We start from the raw sequence: 20,165 nt of genomic DNA, 5'->3' as shown, positions 1-20,165 counted from the left end.
TTAGGCTTGTTCCAAGCTCAAACGACTTATAAAATGTGATTGAAAATTCGTGCAATTCAACATGAATAGTTATGGGCGTGACAGTCTCTGAATTTTTATTTACCACATGATTTTCTTATTTCATTCTTTAATCTGATGGTATAAGAGGCATCTAGGCTGTGAATGGCTAGTTGAATAAAGTCGGAAAAGGTTGCACTGGAAAAGCAAGAATGTCGCGCCCTGAACTACACTCCAAAGAACATAGTGACAAAAATGGAATTGAAATACACCTAGCAAATTGTGAAGAAATAAGTGGGACAAGCTGAGCAGGAGGCAGGAAAAAGTTGAGAAAACTGCTTTCAGAGTTTTACCTTAGATTTTACTTTATCAAGACACCAGGGCTGTAGTTAATGTCCCCCATGTGATGCAGGGCTTCTGGAGTGTATTTCCTTTACATAGCCCGAAGTGCTTTGCTTGTCTTTCTTTCCCAAGATATCCTTCTCTGCTGTTCTGTAAAGAGCATGTTGGCCAGGTTGCAGGCCAAATGTTGCATAATTCCACAAAAGTACAGCAAGTTCCAGAATTGTATTTGCATATTGCCTTGTTGACCGCCGTTTTTAGTAGAGCAGGAAGCTTACCGCTTAGCTCACTCACATGTCTGTCACATTCACTGGCATGTTTTCCTGCTATTGTAGCAATGACCTGATGACTAAATGAAGGCTTTTAGCAGCATTTAGATTCCATTTTTGCTATACATTGGCTGAGAAGCTGCACATTAGAAAGGTACTGGTACTGGGCAGCAAAGTAGCTGAAATATGTATGCTTTGCAAGTCGCTGCTTATGTGGAGGTTTACCCTGTGCTTTTACAACCTGATGTTTCAAACAGTAAAACCTCCTTAATTCTAATTTCACAGCCAAAAAAAAACTTCAGAATTTACCGAGTGTCGAATTGTCGATGGCATCAAGGAAACAAACAAATGTTTACTATATCAACACCCTTTTCATCGCTGAATGAATGAGCCAATCCTGTCTATGTTGTACAAGAGCAGTGTGGAAGCTGCAGGTCTTATCATCTTGTTCATCCATAGGGGTGAATTCAAAGCATGGGGAGGAGTGGTCATTGGCTTGATGATAGGCATGTAGTGTGGCGGAACAGCACCTTCGCCGCCAGACAATGAATCCAGAAGTTAAGCGGTCCAACGCAGCTTGGATGATTGGATGTGTTAGGTAAACTGCATCACTGAATGATTGGAGGGATAGGCTTCGCAGCTTTTTCCGCTGGTGGTCTTCCCTGCTGCTCGGCCCTGAGAAGGTCCACTGGAATGACGGAGAATCAACAGCGCCAGACCACTCCGGCCAAAGCAAGCCCCCTCGAAATGTGCTTCAAACTGCCACACCGAAATAAAGCTACCTTCTGAAATCTGGCTACACAAAATGAAAAAAAAAAAAAGGGAACAGCACGAGCCGTGTAACCGAGTAAAAATTGGAGATATGGACCGTTCCTTCTCACTGCGTGACATCGTTAATTAAATCAGAATTGTCTCAAGCGATTCTTGAGTGTTCTAAATTCTCGACTGTTACCGATGGCAGTAGCTGACTTGGACAGTTGTCTGAAGCACAGATGTATGATCTTGGAACCGATTGCCGGTTAGCCACCCATACAAACATATTAGCTGCAAGCTTTCATCGATTGCTTGTGGAAAGTGTGCCGGCCATATCGGCCAGCAGCCAATTTTGCGGTTACGGTTTTATGTAATAGTTTTAGTTAACGTGAGAACAGCTTGGTCCACATTCTCGAAGTTTCCCAGTCGCAGCCGTTTCCACGTAGGAACGAGTTGCGATTCCCGGTGAAGCTTGACAGTTTTGTCTCGGTCTTTCAAAATAGTCGCGACTGTGAATTGGGCAATGTCACGCTGTCTGCACACGTCGATTTGCTTTTTCCCTGCGTCGACTTCCTGCAATACGTCCAATTTGTCCTGCAGTGGAAACTGCTTTCACTTCTTGGCGCCGTCGCTAGCTGCATTCATCGTTGGATCTCGTGTGAACATCGCCAAACCTTTGTCGTGACGTTCCTGAAGTTTGTGGTGAAGCAGTTAGCACTCAACATGGTGATCATGATAGCTACGACACTTGCTGTTTGTTTTACGCATGAGTTGCGGTGCTGTTACTTTTAGCCGAATTTGTAATAAAGTCGGACCTGGCTATATTGAACTTGCAAAAAAAGCCTATCAGTTTGATATAGGGCATAATTCGATACAACCCTGCTAAAGAATTTGACATTGTAATGAGTGGACAAAACGGAGAAGGGACCAGCAGGTGAGAAGCACGTGAAGTGCGAGAGAAAAGAAGAAATTAAGAGAAAGGAGACGGCAGGCGGAGATGAGCTGGCATTGCTGAGGTTGTCGAGAAGCAAGACAGCGACAACTCCAGCTCCTGAGCCTCGACTGCGTCGCCGTGGCTGTGTTCCGGAGCCCTGGTCCAACCCCACGCTGCCGAAACCGGTTGTCTCGTGCAACGAAGGCGATTGCCTGGCCACGTCAGCAGCACAACGGCCGACTGGCTCAGACCGCGTCCTGTGCCACGCAGGTCTCTGTGGAAGACCACAGCCTCATTGCTCTCGTTGGAGGTCGACGCCCACACTGTGTCGGAACCATGCAGGCCAACGTCCTTTGCCACATTGGGCCGAAGTTTGACACGTCTGGCGACGGTCGGCATGATGTTGCATTGGTTAGTCGAGCGGAGGAACAATATGTACAGTGTTTACTTGCACAATGATCGCAACCCCGAATTTCGTCGTCAAAATTCCATTTTGTTTCTTTCCCATGTAATGATCGCACCCTGAACTTGTCGCAGTGATGTCGTGTGCCAAATCTAGCTAATGATGATCACACTTACCATCTGTCGAATGCTACGCGAACGATTCTTGAAGACATACCAAGCGGTGTACACGTGCCCAACATTCTTAAGCAGATGCCCCATTTCATTCCTCTCATCACTTTCTGCACTTCCATGGAAAAAAAAAAACAACCAAACTTGCTTCGGCTTCATTATTTGTAGGCTTCATAATGGTTTTGGTCAACATAAAGGGCGCCTTGGGTGCGCTTGTGGACACGCAAAAATGGCCAGCGGCAACGATAGTGGCCACGTTTACACTGGCAACAGTGCGGCCGGAAGGCAGCTTGGCGTCAATGAGGGAAGCATTCGTGGATGGCGTCGACAGAAGGAAGCCCTTTTCGTGTGCAGTGGAATGCGAAGAAGCTTTCGCGGCCCGAAGAGTGGGACACTCCCGGAAATCGAACTTGCCCTGACGTACGCCAACAGCTGTGATCTAGCTGTGAGCGTGGAGTTTATGCAGGCAAAAGCTAAGGAGCTCGCAAGAGAAAAAGGGCTACTGAGCTCCGCCTTCAAAGCAGGCAAGCACTGGATTTATCTCTACATGTGCCGTGCTGGTTTTTTCTTACGCTGCCGAACTTCGATTTTGCAAAAGCTGCCCGAATCATTCGAAGAGCTGCTTGTGGCTTTCCAGTGCCACATTATTTCGCTGCGCAAGTCCGAGAACTTCCAGCTTGGGCAAATCGGCAATGCTGACCAAACGCCGGTTTATCTGGACATGCCAACCCTCACCTTGCATTAAAAGGGCTCTAAACAAGTTTGTCCGTCCACTGGCAACGAGATGCCACGAGAAAGGTAGGATGAATGAAAATCTTCTGCTCGCCTGGATAAAGTCAGTTTGGTGTAGGCGGCTCAGCGCACTGTTGTCGTTCCCGTCCATTCTCGTGCTGGATGGATTTTGTTGCCATTTGGCTGACTCAGTGAAGAGGCTGTTGCGTGAATCTGTCACTGAATTCATCATTATCCCGGTTGGGATGACATCTCAGCTGCAGCCTTTAGATGTTTGCGTAAACAAGCCGTTCAAGGACGTGGTCAAGCGGTTTACATAGACTGGATGCGCAGGATTATGCAGGTGAGCCTGCAGTGACGCCGACCGGCTGAAGCGGGCTTCGCCAGCCGCACTACACAAGTTTTCACCTTGTACTATATGCAGGTTCGTATTATACGCAGGTTTTTACGGTATATGATAGTGCAGGGGAGAGAAGACTTGTTAACAAAATTGTTGAATACTCGTAATCTGAGCTTGAGGTCGTAGGTTCAAAACTTGTCACTGCCAGTGTTTTGCTTTAGATTCAAGAGTCTCGGATATGGTGCTGCCTTGTTCTTTACTTTCACTAGTAAAACTGGCAATGTAAATAGACAAAAGTCGCAATTACAAAATTCTGAGAAACATCGCATAGAACTGAAAAGCGCCGTATATTAATCTTGATACTGCACCATAGGGCAACGAAAAGAATGTGCATTGAAATTGCACTAAACACACCAACACGACACATCCAACAGTGGCATTGCAGAGGCTCGCAAAGGCTGCACCGCACAGAGGCTCGCAACGACGGGGGCCCACGGGCGTCGATGCAAGCACAGCCATGTAGTATGCTTTCCCACAAAAGAATGCTTTTTGCGAATGTGACCATATTTGGTTAATAGGGGCGTAAGCAGTACGTTCAATCAGACACGCAACTTTGCTCCCCTAGGGGAACATATACAGTAAGTCTACAATGTGGCAGAGGCAAGCACCATCTGGAAGTTCAGTAACTTCCTTGCGCTACATAGAGGGCCTGTGTGGTTGGGTATGCATGGTTCAAAATTATTTTTGTAGAAATGACGCAGATGCAGACTTTTCTGCGACATGGGGCCGCATTATCGCGTTATGTTATCGCGTTAATAATTGTGTGAGCACCGGTACCCATGATCCTGTAGATAACGTTCCAACATGGCAGTGTCCATAGAGTGCAGACTGCCTGCTGCGATCTGAATTTGCGCTATATACTTGCTCTGCCTCGACACGAAGAAATAAATGGTGAAAGCAGCCCTTGCATCTCGTCTCGTGCTGTGGGCCAAGCATTAAGCATGTTTATTAGGCATCTGAATATTGATCGGGTGTAGTTTGGTGCGGCTAAGACTATAGAGGCATTGTTGAGTCATGAAAGAGCCTTGATTTCCAGTAGGCAAATGGCTGCCACTCCATCAGCACTGATGATGCATTAACAATGCGGAATGTTGCAAATGCCCAATTGTTTACTGTATCATTAATTTACTACTCCACTCTAGTATGCTATGTGATGATGGCGGCAAGCAAATGCCAGACTCTCAACAGATGATGTAGCGCTGGTCAACATGGATAAGGGCGGTTGCCCTTATTAATGGATAAGGAGGTGGTAAGGAACTGCTGAGAAAGCATATAGATCAAGGAAAATCTGTCGCATTCAGGTTGGTTGGTTAAAATACCGAAACTTTTTTGTGTCATCAGTTGTGGAACATATATCGACACGATGGCAAGGAGACACTGAGCACAGGCTGCAGAGCGTATGAACACATTTTCAGGGCATACGGCCTTCCTTTTGGCCAAGGAGTCATGCAGGTTCCAAAGTGCTGTAAACGACTTGTGAGATAACATATAGTTCAGGTAGTTTATCACCTAGCTGTGTAGCACTGTTTCTGCACTGTAGCTGCCTGCAAGAATTACTGTTTTTGCAGGTGGCAGACTCCATCTCAGCTGCACAAGGATCGTCTGAAGGAAACAAGCCTCAAGAAGATGTTGCACAAGGATTGTTTGAAGGAAACAAGCTTCAAAAAGATGTTGCACAAGGATTGTTTGAAGGAAACAAGCTTCAAAAAGATGTTGCACAAGGATTGTTTGAAGGAAATGAGCTTCAAAAAGATGTTGCACAAGGATTGTTTGAAGGAAACGAGCCTCAAAAAACTGTTGCACAAGGATTGTTCGAAGGAAACGAGCCTCAAAAAACTGTTGCACAAGGATTGTTCGAAGGAAACGAGCCTCAAAAAGATGTATCAGGGGAGCTAAAAGAGCGCACTCAGAACTTTGGGAATAAGGAGCCTCTGTCTGTTGAAGGAGACAGGCATAGGCTAGTTCTTCATCTGGATTCTGGAGCAGAGAGCAACTTCAACACATTCCAGTTCTGGCGAGTGCCTATTCCAGAGGTGGGTTATCTGTTTGAATTTAACCCTTTTGTGTGTTCAGAGTTTTAAAGCACTGCAGCTCAGGCTTCACTAATAGTGCTCTAGTGAGCTTTCTTCCGCAAGGAGATAATTTAGTATTGGTTGCCAATTGTGCTAAATGACTTGTCATCCATGAAAGAAGAGGCATAATTTCACCTCTGCTTCCTCAGCATGCAAATTTAATCGTGATATTAATTTTAGTTAAGAAAATGTTATGTTTGGATTAGTGAAAATTCTGGAGCCTGCAGTTTGTGACTGGGGCTTTTGTCATTCTGCTACCTAGGTGGAAGTGGACATTGAGTTTTTAGGAGATCGGGCTACAGCTGTCCATGTCAGGGCGAAGTCTCAGGACCAAGACAACCGTTGTTTCTCTTCTGACCTGAGTGTTGAAGTGATAGGTGGGGATTTCCAGCAGAGTGCTACCATGGCTGTCTCATCTGCAGGCCAAGACGGCACAGTTCCTAATGAAAGGTAAAATGTAAATTTTAAGGGTTTACTAGGCTGGGCCTTGCTACTCACATATATCCACCGGTGATTTCCTTAAAAGCTACCTCATTTAAAGAAAAAGCAAAAAAAAAATCAATTTGTGTTTGAGGCACTGTATGTATGGCACTCTATGGGGACTTTGTTTGCTTGACCAGCCCGTTCGTTCTAAAAAGCGCATTATAGATTTGCCACCTCATTGGTTCAGTTGATTTGTAATTTTCACCCTATTTTGTTCTGCAATTTTCAGGCTCTCTGGTGATTCAACTCTAAGAATTAGGACAGCCTCTTTATCTTCGCTAACATCTGCCGATCAAGAATGTAACCTCTTGCTTTCTTCTTCAGTCACGGAAGCTTCTGTGGCTTTTAATGAAGCTGGTGAAGTGGCAGGTGAGCTCTGTGAAATTGAAGTTATTGCTGCTATTCCCAGAATTTGTGCATACCATATTAACTCGAATCTAGGCTGGCCTCGATTTTAAGCCGACCCCCAAATGTCCGAAGTGTGGAAAAAATACAATTAAAGAAAAATGTATTTATTTGAATCTAGGCCGGTCCCGATTCTAAGCCTACCCCCGAATCTCTGAAGCCAGAAAAAAATAATTAACTTACCTCGACATGTAGGCCGAACAAAAACAAAGTTGACAGTATTCATAAAATAACAAGATTTATTTAATACGAACCCGCTGAGCTCACTCTGTCGTCGGCACTGTCAGCCTCGTCCCTATAGCCCAGACCACACGTACGCTTGCAGACGCGCCCATGCATACGCAGACAGTGCAGCACGGCTTGCACATACTGAAACGCAGCGTGATTTCCGTGCACAGCTACTCTATTATCGCACGTTTATATTCTCGTCTCATATCCTTGTTGTGACACAAGCAAAAAGCATCCCCTGTTGCCCCCTGCAACGACAGACGTTTTTCTCGTGGATGCTGAAGTCTTGCCTGGCTTGAACATTTCATTGTGCCTCTGCGGCTAGCACAAGTTCTTGTTTGAAAGCGGCACTATAATTTTATGCCTGTTTGGTGCCATTACGATAACGCCATGGTTTGGGCCACACCGCACTGCGACACAGGTCAAAATAGCGATGTTGCTCATGTACTTCAGTTGGCTACTGGTGTGGCTGATAGCAGCTGCGATACTGACTTTTCTAGATGGTGGTAGCGATGCACCATATTTATCATTTTCAGTTACTAACTGGCACACTTTTAAAATCCTCAAATCTAAGCCGACCCAAGAGCTTGGTATATGATTATTTGAAAAAAAGAAAAAAAAAACTATCGGCCTAGGTTTGAATAAATGCAGTAGTATCCAGCTCGTGCACGTGTGTGCACCTTGCAAAATAAATTCTACTAAATTCCTGTTTTTATTTAGAGCATAATGAATATCCCTTCAATAAAACTTCGGGCACAAGTTTGCACATGAGAATTAAGGCATATTTTAAATGTTCAGCAACATTGCTCTTGTCTAAGAAGCCACCATTGTGTGTTTAGTAGCACATGCTATTCCGTGCATTGCAGTCCCTTTATAAAATGAGCATGGTGAATCTTCATGCGGGTAGAGTAGACTCCGGAGTGTCAAACTAAACAGCACTGTTAATGGTGCATGATTAATTTCCAGCAGAACACAATGTGCAAATTTCGTTGCGATCATTAGATGTAAGACAATAGCTAGTTTTGCTTTAATGGAGGGTAGGCTGTATAGCATATTCTGTCCACACATGCACATTGTTTTGTGGCTTTTGTGTATTTCTGTGCATAGGTCGCATTGTTTCCTTTTCTTTCCTGGCAGGTGTTCACAAAATAAGGATGAGCAAGTTAAAAGAGATAGCAGCCAATGAAAACACTCTCCTTTCTAAATCTCTCAACAGTGGTTCCGATAGCTGGTCAGCACAGGATCAAGTAAGAAATGATTTTGCTATATGTATTTTGTTGAGCTTACCAAATCAGAAATAAATGGCATTTCTTTAGAAATGCCACGTGATCATTGCACTTTGACAGCCAGGATAAGAAATTTATATTATGTTTACAGCTTTGAAATGCAGCCAAACCTTGATTTAACGAAGTTGGCAAAATGTACACATTTTACTCCATTATGTTGAAATTTGCATTTTAGCAGTGGTGGTCGAACTGTGCCATTTGTGCCATTTTGCTACAATTTGACTGGCATGCTCCTGGCTGCATCCACTCAAGCACCATTTGGGCCCACTGTGCAAAAGTGCGGTGTTTTCACGCTTTCATGGCAATGCAATGTTTTCAATAGGGCTATGAAACTACAGTCAACGACTGATTTTCCAGAAACCCGTTCTTTCAGGCATGTACGATAATTCGGATGGCTTCGCGGCACCACTACGTACGCCAGAGAGTCGGTGTATAAGAGCATCCGAAATGGCGGACGCAAAAACCCTTTGCCGTCTGATTTTCTGGACTTTTTGCCATGACCACATGAGCGCTAGGCCTAGCTACTTCAAACTTTGCTACCAAGCTTCTTACTGTTCGGTGCCATGTTATTCATTAAAACAATTCGCTATTGTTAGCAGTGGCACCGACACTGCCTTGTAATTGTCGCTAATGGTTTCGAAGCTTGGAAAGCTCGGCACATTATGTAATGCCAGTTTCTGAAAGTCCGCTTCGCCTCAGTATAGAAGTGTTACGTGGTGAAGCACACACAAAGTATTGTGGTGAAATACACCAACAGTGGGAAGCAGCAATTGTTACGGGACACAGTATGCATTCTGTAATTATACACGCTTACACCCACTGTCTCCTGCCATAGTACAAGCACCGTTATGCTTAATGGTTGTACTGGCAGGCGTGCCTGTGGCAGTTTGAGCCCTTGGTTAGTAAAAGGTAGTGCTTCAAAAGGCCGGTCTGGTATCTGGAACAAAGGCTACGGTTTTATGCTGAATGAACTCGGTATCTACAAACGACCGATTTTTCGGACCATCTAGGGAACGTAAAAACATCCGAAAATTCAGGCAGTCTGAAAAAGTGAATGCATGCATGCAAAAAAAAAAAAAAAAGACGCAGCTTTTCTTCTTTTTTTATCGGATCTAGAGGGTAAAGGGCGAAGTACCAGGCTTCCGAAACCCTGCCAAAGCATCAGTGAAGTGGCTATAAAAAGAAGCGTTCAAAAACTCTGTATGCAGCCGACTGCGCTGTTTATTATGTACATGTGCATAGTCAGACAACCGGTGTTATTGCTGCAGTGGCTTGAAGAACTTGTTGATTGTTGTTTAGACGGCGTTCCGGTTGGATGCGATCATATTCGCCTCGATCTGAGCAAGGGTCATGTCAGCACTGTACACTGATGAGTCAACAGTGCTCGCGTCAACTCGGCGCTTGTAGGCGGCGCAGGCATTGGCTCCTCATTTTCAACATCGAAGTCTTCCCCGACGGTACTGCTTTCCGCGCTTCGATGCCATTGGCGAGGACAATGAAGATGGAGTGGGAGCCATCGAAGGCAAACGAAATCCTCAAGTTGCAAACAGTAGAGTTCGCTGACGAGCGTCGAAGCACCTAGGCCTAGCGTTGCAGAGCACACTTGACACAACAGCACAACCACACACCACGCTAGCCAAAACGTGGCCTGTGCAAACTAACGAAATGGCGCCGCTACGGAAACTGAACATAGCCAGCATGGCCAGACCAAATCGGTGTGTGACGGCTAGATTCGGCTAGTTGTGTTTCAAAGTGGTGATATGCTTCGGCTGCAAGTCGATTTACAGTCGCCGACCGATTTTCCGGACTCCGAAAATTCGGACATGCCCGATTATTCGGTCAGCCTCGCGGCACCGCCGTTCTCCCCATAGACCATAATGTATGACAACTGCCGAAAGTTCGGACACCTTGCAACCTCTCGTCTGATTTTTCGGACACTCCTTGAGCCAACTCGGTCGAGAGCACCATGCACCGACTCTGACCGGTGCATGGTTCCATACATCGTTCGACTTGCTGAACGCCATGTTTGTTTTGAACGGAGCTTCCTTGCTGCCCCACGAAGTGGCGCTACTGGAAATCCCCGCTCATCATCATCGTTTCTCCTGGTTCGATGGAGTGGCCGTACAGCAGTTCCGGTTTCAGCTTAGTAAGCCATGTCAAGACAATCCAGCAGCTGATTTGTTTCGCGCACGACGCTGCGAGCAGGCCACGTTTTTCGTTTGCGCGACTGGTGTCGGCACGGTGGTGTTTGTGTGCTGTGTCGAGGTTTCCGTGATCCAACGCGGTGTACGGAAACATCTCGTCAAATGTCTGATGGCGCCGACAGTGCCCGCGCAAACTGCGCTGCGGAATGCCGGCAAGCGGGTGCCGGGAGGCCTAAGATTTGTCGCCTTCCGATGTGCTCCCTACCGACGCGGAAAATGTTCTGCCGAGACTTGCGCAGTGGTTGCATTGCGATTCCGGACACCGTCTCATTGACAGTTTCACAGGTGCTGACACTGCTGTACTGGCATGCGCAGAACTCGACGACGGCGAGATCATTCGTCAGGTTTCTGCTGCACCGCCGGACGATGACCGAGTCGGAAGTTGACGCACCATGTGCTACGCTGCCGTCGCATGCGGAGCGTGTACAAGCAGTGACTGTGCTTTCAGTTGCCTATAGTGACCGTACGACCCTCTCCGAGATTCAGGCTTATCTGATTGCGCGTAAACGGAACAGCGTGCAACGGCGCATTCGCGATTTCTTCAAGCCTACTGCCGAGCCCGAATAAGTGCGTGGAAATAAAGGATTTCATTTTTTTTTCATAATCTGCTTTTTCGGACACCTGTTTATTCGGACATTTCCGCAGTCCCCGTGAGGTCCGAATAAACGGTCGGCGACTGTACTTCGCAAGGGAGCTCTGCGAGGAGCCAAAGGACCTTGCGTCGCGTCGAAAAGTCCGGAAATTTGGACGGCGGGGGGTTCGAGCGTCCAAAGCTTCAGATCTCCTTATATATTGATTCTATGGGGCTCGTGGCGGTGTCGCGAAGACGTCCAAAATGTCGGGCATGTCCGAAAATTTGGCCGTCCGAAAATTCAGTTGACTGTATTCGCAGAGGCGGGATGACGCACTGGAAGCCAACAAACCGCCTCGCAATGAACGCAAGTGTACGGGATGGTACGAATATTGGTCTCAACCGCCATCACCATCTTTGCGACGCACCATGCGGAGGTGTAATATGCGTAATACACATTTTATCTTGTGCTTTAGGCAAAGCACATCGTTCATTTGGAATGCACAAAGGACATTTGCCATCACTTTGTCTTGTACCTGACAGTGCAAATTGTTCTAGCTCTTGTAATCTTATCTCTGTCTTGCACCCAGGTGCGCATGTCTTTGTTCCTGTTAGGCTCCAAATTTTTAAATTTCTTGCCTACCCAAATATGTTTGCAACACAGTATGGTCTGTGGGAAGACAAGCTTAATTGGTTGCTGTTGGCTTTGTGTCTTGCTTCACTCATGAGCAGCACTTGCTGATTGCACAGTAATGACAAGCTTTGCCAAATGGCCACAGATTACTGCTGTACTACTCCAAATGTTCCAAAAACAATTTTTCTGCTCTGAAACTGCTCCAAAATGCTGGTGTGGCTGCTCCTAAACTGCTGCAGAACGACATATTTCCTGCTCCAAAAGTTGCTCCAAATCCTAAACTGGCTTGACTACCACTGATTTTATGCAATTACTGTCGCTTTCGCATTTTTCTTGCACGGAAGGGGCCTCAAGATTTTTTGAAATATCGGGCAAGATAAGAGTTAATGCTGTGTGGACATCTTCAATTGGAATTGTGAAGCGAAGCCTGCGGCGCGTTAGTGTCCACGCTGCCCTTGCGTCTGAGTCGCCTGCAGTGGGACGATGCTGTTGCTTAAAGTGCAAGCAGCGAGTAGTGAACACTTTGTCTGCTGCTTTAAATGCATCTCCAAAACTCTACATTACGGAAACTCCAGCATTACATTCAACCCACAGCATACAATGTTCAGGGCATGATAGGTTATTAACATGCTTGGTCTTTATACAGAACATGATAGCGGGAGATACCAGCTGTGTCCATGACACTTTCTATTTATTGCATTGGTATTGCTGTGGCAGCGACATTTCATTATACTGAAATCTTGTATAAACACACTTCAGTAGATTGAACTTCGAAATGCATGGCGTTCAATGGACAAGAAGTTATAGAAAGCTATGTACTTCATTATATTGAGAATATTGTTATATGGAATGTTTGTCATCTGATTACCCTTAAATGCTGTGCTGTATTCTCATTCCTGTAATCCATACAAAAAAAAAAAGAAAAAAAAAAGCAGAGAGGGAATGTCGGGGATGCAGAGCTGCTTGCCAAAATGGCTCTGAATGGGTTGTAAATCTGCGAATGGAGACCATTTTTCCAAAAATGTGAGCTTTGTTGTATGCAGTTATTTCCCTGGGTTATATGCATCTCTTTTTCTTCCTGGGCTGATGTAATTGGGGGTGCGGATTATATGCAGTGGTGCATTATATGTGAAAAAAAATGGTATTTGGTGCTCTTACCACTGATCTCTTAAAGGGGCCCTAAAACAGTTTTTGAACAAAGGAAATGCCATTCTGTCGTAGAAGCTGCTGGAAAAATTTGAGCCAAATGTTACTGCATTGCATGCATCAGGGAATTTACAATTTACTCCAACCAAGCAAAAAATTGTGATCTAATTTCCCCACTGTCTTCCTGCAGCGTCATTGAAAGTCGTTGGCGCGCCAATGCTGTTGGGTGATATTGTGATTGCTGGAGAATTCTCTCTAATTTTAAATTAAATAGAGGAACATAGTGTATAACCTCGCTGATATGATTGTTCTGCACAATCTCTATTGAGAACACAAAGAATGACCCAATACAGTTGGGCTTCTTTTAACCGGTTCATAGGTTCTTGAAAAATGCAATGTTTTGGCACCAAGGTTTGTTACATTGCCAAACTGTCACTAAATCCCATGTAAACAAGGAAAAAGCGCAAGGTGCTCGTGATGAGAACCGTAGCCACTCGTCTTCCCTGCAATACTCTGCCCACCCGTCTCATGCCAAAATGCAGCCGTGCACTCGGTTTCTTATTTCACTACGAGCAAGTCTCCCTCCATGCTGCATTCACAGTTATTGCCACCAATCCTCTTGCGATAAGCATCTTCACCTACTGGTTTTACAGTGTGTGGGGCATAATGCCGTTAAAAGAATACTGCTCGCTTTTAATAAGTGGTAACCGAAACGTGCCACTGTTCCCTGCATCAGGTGACTTGAAGTGAGCATCGCGTTTCACTCTGGCGGCATCAGACACATTGTGGTCTGTGGAATGCTGTATTGCTGTATTGACAACGGCCATCTCTGTCCGCTTGGTCCCCACCAGCTTGGCACATATCGGCATCTCGTCTCGTGCTGTAATGTTTCATACAATGATCTCATGGTCTCAAAGACGAGAAAATATTCATCTTTGCACTGCGCGTAGCTGCATCTGTTGCGTGTCTCCAAGATGGCAGTGGTGTGCTGCGTAGTGTAGTCTACCGAGGCAGCCATGGGGTGCCGCGACGAGCCCTTTCACTGCCACAACACATCTTTTGGCCGGGGCTTTGCTGTCCTCGCTTCTCTACTGTGTAGCTTTAAGTGCGCTAGCGGAAACAAAAGGAGAGAGAAAGGCGTGTATTGGTGCAGTAAACTCCACTCGTAGTTCAAGGATTTGAAAAATGTGTGTGACATGTGATTCATGACACGTCGTCATTTAATCATAAAGGCCATTTTGTGAGAAGTTATAAAAGTGTTTCATGGCCTCTTTAAGGTGTAGTCCACTTTACAGCAAACCGTTTTTCAGTAAAAGTGTAAATTAAAATATCCTAATGGGTATGAGGTGGTTATTTATAGATTGTTTTTCGTGTCTTGCATTCTAGGACATAGTGCCTGTGCTCTTGCTAGAGCGGTACCAGACCATGACTGACCCGGCCTTGGCACAAAATTTGGACTCTGAAATAGGGCGTCACTGTGCCCATAGCCTACCTGCCGTGGCACTTACTCTTGGTCGCCATTATTGGCCTTGTTTACGAATGACCTACCGCTGTTTAGTGTCTGATGTACAGGTTTGTGCAAGTTTTCACCTGCATGCTCAAAGGTTGTTTTATTAAACTGAATCTAACCTGTTTCTGCATCTTGTGGTTTGAAGGGTAATGTTGTTACTTGCATAATTATTGCTTGTAAAGTGCTCACAAATGTAAACATTAATGGGACATATAAACACGTGTAAGAGCAAACGCACACCACAGTTGTGCACAGATTCTGCATAGTTGTTCTGGATGCTTCTTTATATTGTATCCTTTGGTAGTTTATGCTTTCTTTTCTATATTGATGTATGCCTTCCATAGTCGGTTGCTACATTTATTGCGAGACAGTGCATAAGTACATTGGAAGATGGGGCAGAGTGTGTACGAAGGGTTTCTAGGCGCTTTGTGAAGGCTTGCAGTTCTGTGTTAGGCCAGAAATTTAGAGAAACTCTGCTGTATGGTGTGCTAAACTTGTGTGTTATTGCCCAGAACCAATTGCTTATCTTGAATCTTTCTTTTTGGCACAGTGGAAGGTGCGACACATTGTGGCATCCTGCTTGCATGAGCTAGCCACTATCCTGGGCCCCCAAATTGCTTCGCGGGACCTGGTGCCAAGCTTTGAGGGCTTTGTACGGGATGTGGATGAGGTGCGAGTGGGCCTCTTGGAGCGGCTTGCACCGTTTTTACGGGGTTTGAGCAGAGGAGACCAGCGTCGCTCATTGCCTTTGTTAGCTGACTTCCTCTGCATGGATAACCATCGCAACTGGCGCTTTCGCTTCACTCTTGCTCGGTGTGTTGGTTTTGAGTTTTATTTGTACTCTGAAGTTCGTAATAGTTCCTATTGCCTTGCTTCACCCAGTGGTAAAACCAAGGCTGTTTTGCATGTAGTATAAGCCATTTTGCCACTGCACCTGCAGTTCACAAGTCCATTGTATGTGGTTTTAATTTTGTTAATATGAGCAGTTGTTTGCCATGGTGAAGTGTGTGACAGACCATTTTTTGCAACTAATACAGCCAATCCCGGATGTATTGAACCCAAATATATTGAATTGTTGTCTATATTGAACAGTTGCTGCACCCCTTTGGAAATCGCATGCAAAAGTACATAGCTGTACTACAGTCAAACTCGACTATATCGAACCCGTTTACATCGAATTACTCTATATATCGAACAATTTCTGAACTGTGTATAGTTACGAGTATATATAGCAAAAATTATGCTTACATTGAACAAAAATTAGCAGCGACTCCCGATATATCAAACATCAAGCGGCGAAAAAGTGCCCCCAGAAGTTCGCTTTCCTTCTCTGTGGCGAGGAAACCTGGCGGCGCGGCTCCATCCAGCCGCTCTCCCATGCGCTTTCCTTATTGTGACAGCGCTGCCTTGGGCGAGCCGTCGACACCCCCTGCAAAAGTGATCCTGGTCTGCCTGCAGCACTTGCTCAGGCAGCCAATTGGAGGCACTTGTGTCCTCACCGCAAGAGGTGGCGCAAGTGCGAGTTGTCTCGCTGCTTTTCTGGGTCATCGTGTTTGTGCCTTGTTGACCTTCTCCCACAGTGTTGCCGTGATGAAGTAGCAGAATTCGCCTTTCGTCGTGAAGCTCAAAATCGTAAGTCAGGTCGAACACGGTGAGAATTCTTATGTCCCTGCAGTGTGCAAGATTCCAAGGAGCACTCTCAGCACGATCTTGAAGAATTAGGGAAATTCAAGAAAGGAGAATATCAAGAAAACAAATGTGAACACGCTTTTATTTACTGAATGAATGAGGAAATACTGTTTCTACTTCGCACAAAAGTAGTGCGGAAGCTGCAGTTCTCTTCATTGACTCTCGAAGCGGCGAAGGTCTTGCGGCTTTCTTCCCACCACGGCTGTCGCAGCTTTGCACAGAGTAAAAGGGATACTGCTAGCTGCAACCGCTGCGGATGAAACCGCGGCCACTATCGACGTGCTAATTGACGGTGACCTCGCTGTTCTGAAGGCACTCTGCCGATGCACGCACTGAATCAAAACGAAAACTACTGTTCACTGCAACAACTGCGGACGAAATCGCGGTTGCGGACATAGATGTGAACATGGATGTGAACATGAATCGAGATGTGAACATGGATGGTGACTGCACACTTTTCAGGGCATGTGGCCAAAGCGTGCACCAAGTCAAAGTGAAACTACTCTTAGCCATAACCGCTACACATGAAACCGCAGTCGCTGTCATTGCAATCAGTGGTGGCGACTACGCAGTTATGAAGGCGGGCTGCCATTGCGCATACCGATTGAAAACTGTTTGCCGCAACCGCTGTGGTTGAAACCGTGGTGCCTACCGAATCGATCGTGGATGGCGACTACACATTTATGAAGGCATGGGGTGTTGCACGTGGCTGTAAACGCAAGAACACAGGTGTCGCAAATAAGCATGAAGCGTTCTGGTGTTGCTGTCATCCGTGCAAGATTTCCGCTGATGATTATGGCAGCTTTGGTAGCTTATGATTATGGTTATGATTATGGTGATTATGGCAGCTCCACTGCTCCGTAATGCACGGAGGTTTCAGATAGGCATATATTTCAAATTCAATCTTCTTCAGGTTTGATATATCCAGAATCAACTCTACATAATTGACTGACTTTTGACTAACTATTGGCTAACTTTTTACAAGTGCAGCAAACTGAATATTTCATGGATCGAACAGTAGCAAATTTCAGCGATTTGTTTTTTGTAATGCCAGTGACTTCTGCATGGTCTCTTACTGCTGTTCACTTTATGCTTTAAATTTGCTGTGGTAGCCTAAAATACGCTTAAGAGCTTTCTTCATTTGCTTTTCTGTTTTCCTAACATTGCATTTGGGAAATGTAGTAGTGTACTAGTCATATTTGAGGCTAATGGCATTTAGTGTAGTCATTTGAAATGCCGATGTCCAAACACCCAAGAGGACCATGAAGTGGTTCAGATAAAGTGCGGTTTTAAATGGTACGATTCCTTTCGAAACAGCGCTACGATACAATCCTGGAGTTACTGTATCACAAAGAACTTGAACGCACACTAGCAGAGGTCTTAAAATGAAGTTTTTAGACACATAATCCTTGTATGTACACATGACTTGTATCCACATATGTAGGTACAAATGAAATATTTTGTGTGGAAACACAAACAGAATGCAATTTGTAGACTTTTTTGTGCAAATAAAGACCAGTATGTGCAAAAGAATATATCTTGCACTGGAAACATGGCTGTGTTGATTGCTTGCTATAAATACATGACCATGCTTGCCAGGGTTAATCATGCATGTGTGAGCGATGCCGAAAACTGTTGTCAGCTGCTATTGCCAAGTCATCCATGGCGTGCATGCGGAAACCCTGTGCTTGCCTGACTAATGGGACAGCATGCTTGTAAATTTGCAAAATCCTCTGAAAATTTTTTTTTAAGAAGTAAGTTTTAGACAGTCAACAGAATGTCTGGTAGAGTGCGGGAAGCATGCTAAGCAACAACTGAGCCAAATGCAAGTAAAGGTTCCTGCCCATGGCTCAGTGCTTAAGTTTGCAGAAATCTGTGCTGGAAAATTGTGCAAGGAAAACGGTGTGCCATTGCATTCAACAGTGTTAAATTTGCAAATTTGTGCTTGGGTGTCAATTTTTGTAATAAACGGTAGCCAAGAATGGAGAATGTTAACCATTTCGTGCCTTTATGTCTGCAAACTACTAAAAAATTTCCCTTTTCACAAATGCATGTAGCTGTGAAGCAACTTCAAAAGTCAGAATTATGCGAGTTGGAATTAACTGGATTTCATTGAATCTCTTTGTATTCTCTTTACTCTTTCATACTCTTCTGAATGGCACTAATGAATCTTTGAGCATCTTTTATCAGCCTGGTTTGCACAAGCTCAAGCATTTGCTAAAGTTATGTGTGCAATTATTGTCTGTTCTGTGGTAACGGTCAGTTCTTATTGTTCTTATTTCTTGTGCAGGCAGTTGAAGGAGATAGCTGCACTGTACTGTCCATTGGATATTCATCAGTACCTAGTCCCCATTGTGAATGACCTGCTGGTGGACAAAGTGGCTGAAGTGCGTCACATGAGTATTGAAGCTGTAAGTTTGCTTCATGTTTTCTTGCAAAACAAAATGTAAAACCAAAGATAAGCCTAAACTTGCAATTTAATCAGTAGTTTCAATTATCTACTTCTATTTCTGAGTCGCTAAGAGTTTACAGTTAAACTCGCATATAATGATATTGCCTCTGGCATATCCAGAAGGGGGGGTTCTCCCCCTTTACCCCTTCTTCGGAGCCAACCCTCTGGCAAGGACAGGTGGCACTTCATGGCAAGTACAGAGGTCACAAACTGTTGATGTAATTGGTTTTTCCGGAATGATATTGATTTTGGCTGTGTCCTTGCTTTAATATGCTGTGAAGCTTTCTGTGCCTTCCAATTTTCTGTCACAAACTGGTACCCCTTGTCAATGTTTGGGCTCGTGCTTCGCTGTAGACGCGCTCTTAAGGGGGGAGGAGGGGATCAGAACTAACTTTCTTGTTTCTTGACAGAAAGGGCTGAAATTTGGCACACACGCTGCACATTGCAATAAAGAGACAAATCTAAAATTTCATTAGGATATCTTAATTAGTTTTTGTTTTATAAGAATTTATAAGTTCCTTGCTTGTGGAAAGCCTGGCACAGTAACGAAACATGATAGGGAGCTGGGAATACTTTGCATGTTTGCCCAGATGTCTAATCTACATCAAGACAGTGTTCGATTTTTTTTTTAGTGCGCTAATAATTTTTTGCTCAACATAACATGCACATAACTGTGCTTCACTGCATGAAGCCATGTAGTAATCGTGAAATAATTAAATAATGGAAAGATAAAGAAACATTTCAAGACTGTCTTTAAGTAAAGCACAGCTTGTGGATCAGAGCAAAATAAACTGGGCCAAAATCGGTCCAGCCATTGTTGTGCTACGCTTTCCACGAGCGAGGTGATTGACTAAAAAAATGCAATTGAGAAAACTGGCTGCAAAGTTTTAAAAGCACTGCAAATTTATTAAAAAGCACCAGGGCTGTAATATTTTGAATCATTGCTGTCGGGCATCTTCTTACACCTTTGCCTCATTGTTTGGTGGGCTTTGGATGCCTTCTTCAGGCGCTATTTATCCTTTTCTTGCGCCGTCTGGAGTAGTGCATGACCACCATTTTCATTGTCAGACCGAGCCTGGTATCGCAGTGTACACCCACAGAACGCTGTTGGCATCTTGGGCACAGAGTTTTAGCGATCAAAGAGTTCATCGCGGAAACAGGCATAATAATGAAGTCACAAGGGGCCGAAATTTGTTCTTGGCATTGCTGCTTCCGCTCAGTCGCGGACACTGCGCGAAGGGAGTCGCGAATGCTGCATGCCTGCGCTTCTGCAGTCACCGCTGACACAAAATGTGGCTCGAGGCGCGTCTGAATCGTGCGACGATTCGTCTGGTGAACCTTGAGTCACCATACAGTATGTAGCTCGTCGACGGTTGGGGGCTCACCCACAGGCTGCGTGTCCCTGTCGCACGATGCATCGGAAACGCACACCGGCTCTGCCGGCGATGGAGACCTTCGACCCGCGTCACCTCCAACAACGCGGGC

The 20,165-nt window shown here is 45.1% G+C and overlaps 1 protein-coding gene across 10 annotated transcripts in view; it reads left to right on the top strand.

The window, feature by feature from the left end:
* LOC135911030 (serine/threonine-protein phosphatase 4 regulatory subunit 1-like) overlaps nucleotides 1-20,165 on the top strand; it is a 192,665-nt gene that overhangs the window by 148,309 nt on the left and 24,191 nt on the right. For all 10 annotated transcript variants that reach the window (XM_065443131.1, XM_065443125.2, XM_065443130.1 and 7 more), the window contains 7 exons: nucleotides 5,569-6,033; nucleotides 6,335-6,522; nucleotides 6,785-6,924; nucleotides 8,326-8,435; nucleotides 14,416-14,601; nucleotides 15,090-15,352; nucleotides 18,519-18,639. In XM_065443131.1, coding sequence (XP_065299203.1) covers nucleotides 5,569-6,033; nucleotides 6,335-6,522; nucleotides 6,785-6,924; nucleotides 8,326-8,435; nucleotides 14,416-14,601; nucleotides 15,090-15,352; nucleotides 18,519-18,639 — 1,473 coding nt within the window. The remainder of the gene's footprint in view (nucleotides 1-5,568; nucleotides 6,034-6,334; nucleotides 6,523-6,784; nucleotides 6,925-8,325; nucleotides 8,436-14,415; nucleotides 14,602-15,089; nucleotides 15,353-18,518; nucleotides 18,640-20,165) is intronic.

The sequence above is a fragment of the Dermacentor albipictus genome, chromosome 1 (assembly GCF_038994185.2).
Source record: "Dermacentor albipictus isolate Rhodes 1998 colony chromosome 1, USDA_Dalb.pri_finalv2, whole genome shotgun sequence".
In the NCBI taxonomy this organism is placed as follows: domain Eukaryota; kingdom Metazoa; phylum Arthropoda; class Arachnida; order Ixodida; family Ixodidae; genus Dermacentor; species Dermacentor albipictus.
This window is presented reverse-complemented; position numbering and strand designations above follow the sequence as displayed.